The following is a 13,041-nucleotide window of genomic DNA, read 5'->3' as shown; positions in this document are numbered from 1 at the left end:
ACATTGTATTTTGGATACTGCACAGCCAACAGAAAAATGCTCCACCTGTACCTATAAACAGCAGTGACATTTTACCATAGACTAAGCCCACAAGAGCAGGGCCCTCTCCCCTCTGTACCAGTCTGTCATTGTTAGTTTGTTCTACGTAATGTATATTTGTATGTAACCCCTTCTCATACAGCACCACGGAATCAATGGTGCTCTAAAAATAAATAATAATAAAGCAGATAACAGATAAATAAAAAGAAAAGCAGACCTTGCATTGGTTTCTATGTCTTTCCTTCCTTACCTGCATTGATAATGAATATGCATGTACAAAGGACAGAGGTAATATAAAAACCTCCCTGCATCTCGGTTAGGTAACCACCAACAACCGGTCCCAGGATAAAACCCATGCTGGAAGCTGAATTAAACCTTCCCATGACATGGGGGCGCTCTTTCTCGGATACAAGGTCAGAGAGGAATGCTTTAGAAATTGAAAGTGAATGTTTAAAAATTCCTATAAAAGAAAAAAACAAGCATATTGGTGTCATTTTAATATCTGTTCTACTGACAGAAACATCTGCTGATGCATATATCTTTAATTTGTCATTTACTATGCTTACTTTGCCCACCCCATACGGTCACTTTTGGCAACGCGATTTTAAAGGACCACTTAAGTGTTTTTTTTATTGCCTCCTCTATTATTCATCAGTACTGTGTATGCAGTGTGAGCATTAAAATATTGCTGTCTTTTGCCGTTTCCAGCGCTGCTCCGGTTCTCTCCTGCATCATGTGACTGCAGCTCTTTTTTGCCTGTTCACACTGCAGACCGTTAGTTCCTCTCTAAGACCAGGGTAATTTCTGAGAAAATTGGATCGATTATGTTATTGACATTATGATCAAACTCTGATCCAAGTTTGATGAGCGCGTCAACTTAGGGTGATCAGATTCTCTAAAATGAGAGAATCGTAGCACAGGTGAAGAGAAGATGGAGAACAAAATTCCTCCATCTTCTCCATTCTGTGAGTCCGCAAAAATTGGACTGCTTTCGGATGTCATCCGAGTGCAGTCTGATGTTTTCCACGCACCCATAGGCTTGAATGGTTGAGTGCGATCCAATTTGTGCTACAATTTTTTTCTTATGCCAAATCGGTATGAGAAAAAACGCTGAACAGCACTGCCCCATAGGAGAACATTGGTGCGAGTACTATCCGATAAAACACTGAATAGCACTCGTCTGATGTATACGCTCGTGTTAGCGAGCCCTTAATGTAAGTCTATGAGAGCCTTGTCCGGAGTCTCATTGACTTACATTGATGTGGAGCCAGCTGGTCATAATTATGGTGACATGATGCAGGAGAGGGACCGAAGTAGCACTGGAAACAGCAGGAGACAGATGGGTATTTCAATACACACACTGTAAACACATTACTGATTGCTAACAGGCAGGCAATAAAAAAAACTGCTGGAGTGGTCCTTTACAAGATGAAGGCCTATCAAAGAAAGTGATGGTACATCAGTATTTAGCCCATTCACGCTCTTTACAAGGTACTGTACTTCTACAGAACTGCAACGCAACAAATTCAAGCAAAACAGCTGGCAGCATTGTCCAGCGCGCTGCTGTCCTTTACTCCTAGGATTTGTTTTTGTGGAAGTCCCAGTGGTTTGGCATCTTACAAATCAGTGAGTGATGGCAAATCCTTGCTATATGCTATTTAGGTTTTCACAGTTTTGCATACTTTATGAGCCCGAATGGGGACCGTGATGGTAATCTACATTCTCTATCAGTATGTCTTTGGAGTGTGGGAGGAAATCGGAGAACCCGGAGGAAACCCACACAAACACGGGGAGAACATACAAACTCCTTGCAGATGTCGTCCTTGATGGGATTTTGAACCCAGAACCCCAGCTCTGCAAGGCTGCAGTGCTAACCACTGAGCCACCGTGCTGGGTCAGTAGTTAAATGTAAATGGAGAAAATTTTCAATTAAGATACAGAAGTGATCTAAAAACCCTAGGTCACTAAATTTTGACAACTTACCCACGGGTATTCTAGCAATGGCATATATGTATATGTTAATGGATATACCAAGGAGACCATATCCAAGTGCACTAATAAGAATACAGGTAATTAGCGCATACCGTCGTCCAACAATATCACTCCAACTCCCCTGCAAAGAAATAAAGAAAAAGTCATTTAATTTTTTTTTTTTTATAAAGTTACAGCATTTTTTCGTCAGATTTGTAGTTTTGGAACACTTATTATAATTATTCCCATCCCATAAATTAATAGTACATCCTCAGTACTTCGGTTTTCGGTTTCAGTTTTTTGTTCCATAGACTAGCAAAGGTAGAAAATAAACTGAGCCGGTACTCCCCTTCCTTTGCTGGCTTCTCCATCGCTGTGTCGGCTCTCCACCGCTGTGCCAGTGATTGTTTGCAGGGTGCAGAGGTGACATCATGGCTACAGGGTAGTCCTTGAGCTCAGTGACTGTCTGCAGCAGTGATGTGCACTGTAGTGGTGATGTCACCACTGCAGCCTGTGAGCAATGGCTGGAGCAGCAGTGTAGATCCAGAACTGGTGAAGGTAGTACCATCTCAGGTAGTTATTTTATACCTCTGCTAGCCTAGCATAGGGAACAAAAAACTTTGACACAAGGAAACCCTTTAAAAAAAATAATCTACTATTGAGGCACAGTTGCGATTACTCTCTCTGTTACAGTTTTTTGTTAAATTGCATGCAACGCTGTGGGGTGGGGGAGTAACAAAGGCAAACATCAAAACAAAGTGGCGGTATACTCAGAAAGTCAAAGAAGACCTGTAAAGGTCAAAAGTGGCCATTTGTTTTCTCTTATGTTATTCCACCGCTCCCCTAAGTATTTTGCTTTTTCCTTTTTTTTTTTCTAAAACCCACCATACAGTTCCAAAGATATGGGCCAAAGATATGGGCCTTTTTACTTAGGGGTAATTTTCATGGTCTTTACCAAGGAGGAGTGGCGTCTTTATGCTGCTCCGCATAATTTGTTTAAGAGCACCTCCCCCTTAATAAAGACCAGAAACATTAGCACTGATGAAAAAGACTCGTATTTCAGAACCATATTGCGGATTTAAAAAAATAAAAAAGTGGAATACTCAGGGGCACAGAAGAAATAAGAGCAAAAATTGGCCACATTTCACCAGTGGTGACAGGTCCTTTTTAAGTAATACATTTACAGAAACCATGTAAAAGGGATATACTATAATCTACATCTGTCTAAGGATTTGTAAATAAATGTATACATTATTCCTCTCTGTACATGTTGGAACTTTCTTGGCAGTCTATTCACATTTATGACCGATGGTATAGACAGCATGGAGAGAGGCATGAGGCACACATGCTTCTTATTTTACAGGGTGTATTGGTGTGACCAGCTTATGATTAGAAATTCTGGAAATATTGCTGAGAAAACAAAAGAAAGTTTTTTAAAAGAAATGAGTCAGCTCACATGTACTCTTCAAGGTTCGGAGTGGCAGAAACTCACATAACATCAGGCCATTTACATTACAGAACAAGGCTGGAGAACATGCGGCACTATATAGAGCTCATGAATATAGAGGACTACCGGGCAGCAGGTTTACTAGTTCTAGAATTATAATCTCCTGCTGATAAAGCAGTGATTTTATCAAAACTACACAAAGAAGCTCAGTAAGTGACATCACTGGAATCAGGGTCTCTGTCTCTACGTTTTGTTGCTCTCAGATTAGGTGGCAAACACTTGGTGACAGATTCCCTTTAAGGTCTCTTTACACAGTCAAATTAAAGGCCTGTGTAAATATACCAGCATGTTTTGTTTGTCAGATAATGGATCTTTTATTCTGGCATAAAAATGATTGTAATAGGCAGCACATCGCATTGTGTAAAGAGTAGATGCCCTGCAGTAATAATGATATTCTATGGGCACAGAATGATGGTATTAAAGTGGACCCATCACCAGGTAAAAGTGGGTTCCAGAGATGTGAGTCTTTATTTAAAGCTAATTTCATGGTCTATACCAATGAGGCTGGCCCCACAGGATGCTCTGGGGTTTGTCTTTAGTCTTCTCTGCATTATACCCTGTGAACACTGCCTCCTTTACTAAAGACCATAAAATTAGTACTAAATAAAAAGGCTCATATCTCTGGAATCAGAATGGTGTATTTAAAAATAAATAAATTCAAAAACTGATTATTCAGAGCAACAGTGGGAGTAAAATAATTACAAAACTGTCTGCTTTTAACCTGGTAGCAAGTCATCTTCAACAATCGTTCTGTGACCATGAATTTTAGTCCATGCATACCAGGATTGGGGGGTGAGGGGACCATGCATACCAGGATTGGGGGATGAGGGGACCATGCATACCAGGATTGGGGGGGTGAGGGAAGCCATACATATCAGAATAGGGATCAGGGGTACCATACAAACCAGGATGAGGGGTACCATGCATACCGGGATAAGGATGAGGGGTGCCATGCATATCGGGATTGGGGATGAGGGGTGCCATGCATACCGGGATTGGGGGTGAGGGGTGCCACGCATACCGGAATAGGTGTGAGGAGTGCCACGCATACCAGAATAGGGGTGAGCAGTACCACGCATACCAGAATAGGGGTGAGGAGTACCACGCATACTAGGATTGGGGATGAGGGGTGCCATGAATACCAGGATTGGGGATGAGGGGTGCACCGCATACCAGGATTGGGGATGAGGGGTGCCATGCATACCAGGATAGGGTAGTGGAGACAGGATGGGGGCAGCGCAAATACCAGGAGGGGGGCAGCACATACCAGCATGGGAGACCATATACCAATAAAAATGCTTGCCACCCGGGCGTAGAACGGGTTCAGTAGCTGGTTTATTTTATACTGGTATTCAGCCTGCTAAACGACAGTTGATCGACGATATACAAGTCGGTAGGCGCTCATTTACTGGCCTGTTTCGACAGGTCAACAGAATCCCATGGGCACAGACAGAACATTAATATGATTGTTCTTTGCCCATATCTTCATTATCGGCAGTACATCTCCTGTTTACAGGGGACGATGTGCTGTCGAAACCAATGATTTTTATGCCAGCATAAAAGATCTATCATGGGATGCCCAAGCATTTTGTTTGTTGGTCAAGTGATTGCCTTAAGTAAAGAAGCATTAAATTAGGACTTAAAGACTAGTTGTCATTTGAAAGATAGTCGTACCTCCATATTCTGCCACTGAACTTTGTAAGGTCATCTTAATTATATATCCTCTATTCTTGAAGCATTGTACCTTATATTCCAAGATAATTTCACACTGTTGCTTGTAAATCAGGGGTTCTTGGCCAAATTAAAGGGGAGCAATCATCAGAAAATGATCTATTGTTTAAATCAGGTTTTTGTGCTACATGTATTTTTTTAATTTAGTAAAATCTTGTTTATATTACGATCTTTATTAAAAAAAAAAAAAAAAACTAAATTAGTAATTTAGAAACTTTCACACTGCTCCCTGTTTTTATTTTAGACTTACACTTACTATTCCTTCAGGAAGTTTCACCAGGCTCCATATTATCAGAAGCAGGCTTACAATGGCAGGTAACATCTTTATACACAGCTGATACCACAGGATCTACTAATCACTATGGGGGATTTTACACCTGACCCCGATCCCTCTCCCTTCACAATGACCTTTGCATAGACTTATTGGACAGCTCAATACAAAGGTTTGGGTAGGGATCTAACTATTGGGGCTAATGTACATGTGATATTACCTGAAACAATAAGAAGTTTGAATCTAAAAAAACCCCAGTGGCCAGTGTAAAAATTGCTAGAGTTCTACTTTTATTTTTAATTCTAATTAACCGTATATGAAGTTTAACTGGTAAAATTTTCCTATAGAACACTGTGAAGACAGCCATCAAGTGGCTTAGATTTGGTACCACAATGACATTACCAAGAACTGGACACACCTCAAAAATTGATGAAAAAAACAAAAAAGTTTGTTCTAAATAGCTGCCAAGAGACCTACAGTAAGATTAAAGGAGCTGCAGGAATTTCTGGCAAGATATGGTTGTATACTGCATGTGGCAACAATCTCCCATATTCTTCATATGTCCAGCCTGTGGCGTAGAGTGGCAAAGTGGAAGCCTTTTCTTACAAAAACATCCAAGCCTGGATATGTTTTGCCAAAACTTACATAAAGTCTGCCAAAACTATGTGAAAAAACGTGCTATGATCTGATGGAGACCTGGTTTGGACTTCTTGGCCATAATTCCAAAAGGTATGTTAGGTGCAAAGTCAACACTGCGTATCACCAAAAGAACATCATACCCACAGGGAAGAATGGTGGATGCTCTGAGGCAGTTTTTCGGCAGCTGGGACTGTAGTTAAGGTGGAGGGAAATATGAACAGTTACAAATATCAGTCAATTTTGCATCAAAACCTTCAGGCCTCTGCTAAAAAGCTGATGATGAAGAGGAATTCCACATTTCAGCATGATAATGACCCTAAGCATACCTCCAACCAAAAATTTGGAATGGCCCAGCAAGATCCCAGATCTGAATCCAATTGAAAATCTGTTAGTTGACCTGAAGAGGGCACTGTACATAGGAGATGCGTTCACAATCTGTCAGATTTGGTGTGCTACTGCAAAGACGAGTGGGCAAAGACTGACAATTCTAGATGTGTCATACTGATAGACTCCTTCCCAAAAATACTGAATGCACTCATAAATTCAAAGGTTACTTCATCAAAGTAATAGTTTAAGGGTGTGCATCTTTATGCAACCACATTATTTTAGTTTTTACTTTTCTTTTTCCCATCGGAAAAGATTTCAGTTTGTTTTTCAATTGAATTGTACAGATTATGGGTGACATGAAAGGTGGGAAAAGATCTGAAATGACAAAACCTGGCATTTTAACAAGGGGGTGTAGACTTTTTATAGCCACAGTACATGTAACACAAAAACCTGAATTAAACTATAGGTTATTTTATAATGATAGCTCAATGTTATGAACGCAAAACTAACGAAGCAAGGTGGTTCAGGGCAGCGTGATAGCTTTACCAGCTTTGTATACACAATACAAATAGTTTCTCAGAAGGAGATTCTCACTTCGAAAAGATACAAGTTTGCATTTAGAGAGTCTGTGGACTGAATCAGCAGACAGAAAAAACTGGGGTGGGGTATGGTCTCCCATTACATGTTTTTGAAGGGCCAATCAAGGTGTTGGTAATAGTAGCTTCCTGTGTAACTCTTACCACAATCGAGCTAGAAAAGAGCTGTAGGATGCCATAACAGGAACCTAAAAAAGAATATTAATATTACTGTTAGTTCCAAAAGCTGAGAATTAATTGATTGTAAAAATTAACTTCTCACCTGTCTATTTAGAAATAAAAATACATGTTTATATTCATAGTGACTGGCATGAAGATACCTCTTCCACCTTTTTAACTGATTTCAAGAGTAGCTGAGGCAAAGCCTCATAGCATTTACTGGCCAGCACCTGGGGTACTATATGACAATAAAATTACTTAACCTGTATGGTAATCGCTGTAAAAGGACACAAAATTGAAAATGTGAGTATTGCTGTTTTTGGTTGCTCCCTAAAAAAATGCAACAAAAAGTTACCAAAATGTCATATGTAACCTAGAATGGTGTAAATAAAAACTTCAGTCCGCCACACACAATACAAGTACACAGGTCGATCCACTGAAAAATAAAACGTTATTGGTCTCTTCAGAATATGAAGATACAAACAAAAGATTTTCTTTACAAATTTCCAAAGTTACAAAAAACTATACAACTTTGGTATAGAAGTAAGCATACTGACCTAAAAAATCATGTTAACAGGTCATGTTAACCATAAAAGGAACACCGTAAAAACAGAACCAAAAAAACATTGGAGGAGTAATTGCATTTTTATTCCACCATTTCACTGCACTTGAAATGTTCTGTGTTTTCCAGTACATTGTATGGTAAAATAAACTGTTCAAAACTACTTGTTCCGCAAAAAAAACGCTTTTATTGCTGTGTCAATAGAAATATAAAGAATGTGAGGAAAAAATAAAAATATAAAAATGAAAATTGACAGACACAATAAGTGGTTAAAAGAAAAGTTAAAATATTTTTCTTTAAAAATACTGCAGTATTAGGCCACGTGCACACGTTCAGTATTGGGTCCGTTTTTTACCTCCAGTATTTGTAAGCCAAAACCAGGAGTGGGTGATAAATACAGAAGTGGTGAGTGTTCCACTCCTGGTTTCAGCTTACAAATACTGATGTAAAATACTGAACAAATACTGAACGTGTGAATCTGACCTTACAATTTGTAATGTGTGATAATTAAAGTTCTTACCTATTATACCTGCTGTCGTGGGACTTGCCCCAAGTGATTTCATATGATGGTTCAGTAATGGTACAATCATGCTTACACCAAAAAGGTCCTAGAAAAACAGATAAATTCAGTATATCAGACAGTTTATAAACACCAGATATGAAATATCGAAATCTGTGTTGTGTCCATAGGAGCCGTATTATGAAAAAGTCATGGACAATGCCGTTCCGGTTATTCCACCAATAGCCATGAAAACATGCCAAATTCTGCAGCACTGGTTTATATAAAGAGCAAGACATACCGCCAACTACTGATCACAGATATCGTGGATATACCGCAAACTATTGACCACAGATATTGTGGACATACCACCAACTATTGATAACGTCAGATATTTTGGATATGCCGCTAACTACTGTCAGCCTCTAATATTGCGGAGATACTGCCAAATAGTGATGACCATAAATATTGAGGACATGCTGCCAAATACTTGTGACCACAGATTCTGTGGAGAAGCTGCCAGTTTGCCAGTTAGTGGTGACTTTAGATATTGTGAACATGCTGTCATCTATTGATGATCTCTGATATTATGGACATACTATCAACTATTAATGACCCCAGATATTGAGAACATACTGTCAAATACTGATGACCAAAGATATTCTGAACTATGACAAAGTCACTGGTAAAGTACTGGAGGCGAGATATGGATCACTGAGGTTGTTGGCTTCAGTGATATGAACCTAGGAAAATGCTCTAACACACTAAGTGCTGAGAGGGGTTAATCTGCCATGTTTAGGGCTAGGTTGAGTGAACAGCTGAGAGTGGGTGGGAGGCTGTTCGCCATATCTCCACCCCAGGGTGGAGTCCAGAGGTTAAATACACAGCCTTCTGGATCATTCAGTGTTGGGAGTGCCTTGACATGAGAGGTCCAGAGCTGTATTTGTCGTGATAAGGAAAGTTGAAACTTTGTGTGTTTGCTCCTGATCGGGCGGATTCCCGCAGCAACACGGACTGTGCCACACGTCTTGTTTAGCTTTCCCGTTTGGCCAGAATGGCCATGTTTATTTTGTTACACGCTGCACTGGTTTAGGAAGTACCTTTAATAAACCAGTGGAAGATTTAAAGAGACAGCGTTCCTGTGTCTACCTCTATGGGCAGCCGAGTGAGCAGATCTACCACAGAACATACTGCCAAATACTGGCGACCACAGATACTGTGGACATACTGCCAAATACAGGCGACCACAGATATTGTAGACATACTGCCAAATACAGGCGACCACAGATATTGTGGACATACTGCCAAATACAGGCAACCACAGATATTGTAGACATACTGCCAAATACAGGCGACCACAGATTTTGTGGACATACTGCCAAATACAGGCAACCACAGATATTGTAGACATACTGCCAAATACAGGCAACCACAGATATTGTAGACATACTGCCAAATACTGGCGACCACAGATATTGTGGACATACTGCCAAATACAGGCGACCACAGATATTGTGGACATACTGCCAAATACAGGCGACCACAGATATTGTAGACATACTGCCAAATACTGGCGACCACAGATATTGTAGACATACTGCCAAATACAGGCGACCACAGATATTGTAGACATACTGCCAAATACAGGCAACCACAGATATTGTAGACATACTGCCAAATACAGGTGACCACAGATTTTGTGGACATACTGCCAAATACAGGCAACCACAGATATTGTAGACATACTGCCAAATACTGGCGACCACAGATATTGTGGACATACTGCCAAATACAGGCGACCACAGATATTGTGGACATACTGCCAAATACAGGCGACCACAGATATTGTGGACATACTGCCAAATACAGGCGACCACAGATATTGTAGACATACTGCCAAATACAGGCGACCACAGATATTGTAGACATACTGCCAAATACAGGCAACCACAGATATTGTAGACATACTGCCAAATACTGGCGACCACAGATATTGTGGACATACTGCCAAATACAGGCGACCACAGATATTGTGGACATACTGCCAAATACAGGCGACCACAGATATTGTAGACATACTGCCAAATACAGGCGACCACAGATATTGTGGACATACTGCCAAATACAGGCAACCACAGATATTGTAGACATACTGCCAAATACAGGCGACCACAGATATTGTAGACATACTGCCAAATACAGGCGACCACAGATTTTGTGGACATACTGCCAAATACAGGCGACCACAGATATTGTGGACATACTGCCAAATACAGGCGACCACAGATATTGTAGACATACTGCCAAATACAGGCGAACACAGGTTTTGTGGACATACTGCCAAATACAGGCAACCACAGATATTGTGGACGAACTGGCAAATACAGGCGACCACAGATATTGTGGACATACTGCCAAATACAGGCAACCACAGATATTGTGGACAAACTGGCAAATACATGCGACCACAGATTTTGTGGACAGGCTGACAATTACTGGAGACTTCAGATATTGAAGACATGCTGCCAACTACTGGTGACTAATTGGTATGAGTGCTACATGTAGTCATCAGCTCTACAACTTATTGACAGCATACAATGTGCACAATTGTTACTTTTAATAAAAATCAAAAAGCAAATATAAAAATAGCAATGTGTGCAGGGTGATTTTGTATGTGAAACTTGTAACACAGCATGATGACATGAAATACTCAGGTACTCGTAACTGAAGCCATTTGTCATTCTATAATTTTCCTTCTGTCAGCTAGCAGTAAATGGTAAAAGTACAGGATTCTCTGAAGTGATCTTCAAAACCACCGAAAAGCTGACATTACTTCAATGGTTGACCAATTAAGCCATGACACTTAATAAATAATTTTTATAATATGGCACTAGATTCTTCATTAGCAGGATACTTGTACGAATTTTAAACAGGAATAGGCAAATTACATAAAAAAAGAAAACTATACACTATTGAGCACGTCACCAATTTTCTAAGTACATATATTTCTAAAGGTGCTATTGATATGAAATTCTCACCAGATGTCAGTAACAACCCATCCAATATTGACTGAAAAATGGTGACACAATAAAAAAAAAGTAGACAAATTTGGGATGACTGTAATCGTACTGATGAGGAGAATCGCCAAGATATTTTTACCACACAATATATGCCATAAAAACAATTCTCAAAAAACAATGTCAAAATTGCTTTTTTTTTCACAATTTCATCACACTTGGAATTTGCTTTCTTCTTTCAGTATTCTACGTGGTAAAATGAATGGCGTCATTCAAAAGTACAACTCGTCCCGAAAAAAAAAAGCCCTCATACGTCTATGTGGACAGAAAAATATAAACGCTATGCCTGTTGAAAAAAGGGGAAGATAAAATGAAAACGCAAAAAAATTGGCTGTGTTGGGAAGGGGTTAAATAACGTGACATTTCTATAGTTAGGTAGTGTTTCTTCAATTGCTTATGGTTTGCTTTTTTCTCCACACAATGAATAAGGGAAAAAGGTGATTTTTTTTTTATTTTTTGTTTAACTTTTTATTAAACGTTTAATCCTTTTAGTCCCACTTAGGGCACTTGAACTTCTATGAGCCTGATGGCTCCTATAATACTCTACAATACCTCTGTATTACAGTGTATTATGTTTGTCAGCAAAACACTGACAGTATCTAATAGGACCACTAATAAAAGGAAAGAAATTGCAGTCACACCACTCATGACAGATTTGTTTCATGTTATATCATGGAACAAAAAAGGTTTAATAGCTTCTATATCCACCAAAAGAAAAATGTAGCAAAAAAATGTTGGATGCCAGGAAAAGCGATCATCAGATAATAACCTATTGTTTAAATCAGCTTTTACTGTTAGGCTATGTGCTCACGATGCATAAATGTCCGGATTTTTTCTGAGCGTTTCTGCATCTCCCTGGCAGAAAAAATGTATGCGGATTGTACATGCGGATTGTACATGCGGATTGTACATGCGGATTGTACATGCGTTTTTCCTGGCAGGGACATGCGGAAGTGAAGCGTTCTTCACTTGCATTTCCACATGCGAGTTGACAAGCGCTTTCCAAGCGATTTTAGCATCACTTGGAAAGTGCTTGACAACTTGGTCACACTATATAAATCCATGCAAACGGCATGGATTTATATAGTGTGACTCCAAAGAATGGTAAAAAATAACAAATAAATATTATACTTACCTTCTGATGGCCCCCGGTGTCTTTGTCCTGGCTTGCCGGCAGCTCGTGGTAGACTAAAGGACCTGCCGACGTCAGCGGTCGCGTGACCCGTCACATGACTAAATGATGTCACCGCAGGTCCTTTAATCTACCGCGAGCTGCCGGCAAGCCGAGACAAGGCCACCGGGGGCCATCAGAAGGTAAGTACAATATTTATTTTTTATTTTATTCTTTTTGTTACAGGTACTATGGTACCCGGGTCTGGAGGAGAGTCTCCTCTTCTCCAAACCCGAGTACCATCCGCACATTGAACCGCATGATATCCGCATGTGCACATTTAGTGATGCGGATTCCATGCGGTCAATGCAAGTCAATGGCGGCGAAAACGCCGCGATTCCGCATAATTGGCAGTGCTGCGGATTTTTCCGCAATGATAATCCGCAGCGGAAATTTCCGCAGCATGTGCACAGCACATGCGGATTACCATTGGGGAACATGGCAGACCTTCTACCAAGCGGTTTTTAAGCGTTTCTGCAGCAGAATTACCGC

General features: G+C 40.2%; 1 protein-coding gene across 1 annotated transcript in view; it reads right to left on the bottom strand.

Moving 5' to 3' along the window:
• Positions 1-13,041, bottom strand: part of MFSD9 (major facilitator superfamily domain containing 9) — a 40,354-nt gene that overhangs the window by 12,198 nt on the left and 15,115 nt on the right. Inside the window, exons 2-5 of the mRNA XM_073664757.1 lie at positions 8,323-8,410; positions 7,226-7,269; positions 2,023-2,152; positions 290-499 (exon numbers count right to left, since the gene is read on the bottom strand). Of these exons, the coding sequence (XP_073520858.1) occupies positions 290-499; positions 2,023-2,152; positions 7,226-7,269; positions 8,323-8,410 (472 nt within the window). The remainder of the gene's footprint in view (positions 1-289; positions 500-2,022; positions 2,153-7,225; positions 7,270-8,322; positions 8,411-13,041) is intronic.

Source organism: Phyllobates terribilis, unplaced genomic scaffold (genome assembly GCF_046119375.1).
Source record: "Phyllobates terribilis strain yellow unplaced genomic scaffold, ASM4611937v1 Scaffold_2__4_contigs__length_985480577, whole genome shotgun sequence".
In the NCBI taxonomy this organism is placed as follows: domain Eukaryota; kingdom Metazoa; phylum Chordata; class Amphibia; order Anura; family Dendrobatidae; genus Phyllobates; species Phyllobates terribilis.
Note: the sequence above shows the minus strand (reverse complement) of the source record. Positions and strands in the feature narration are given on the sequence as shown.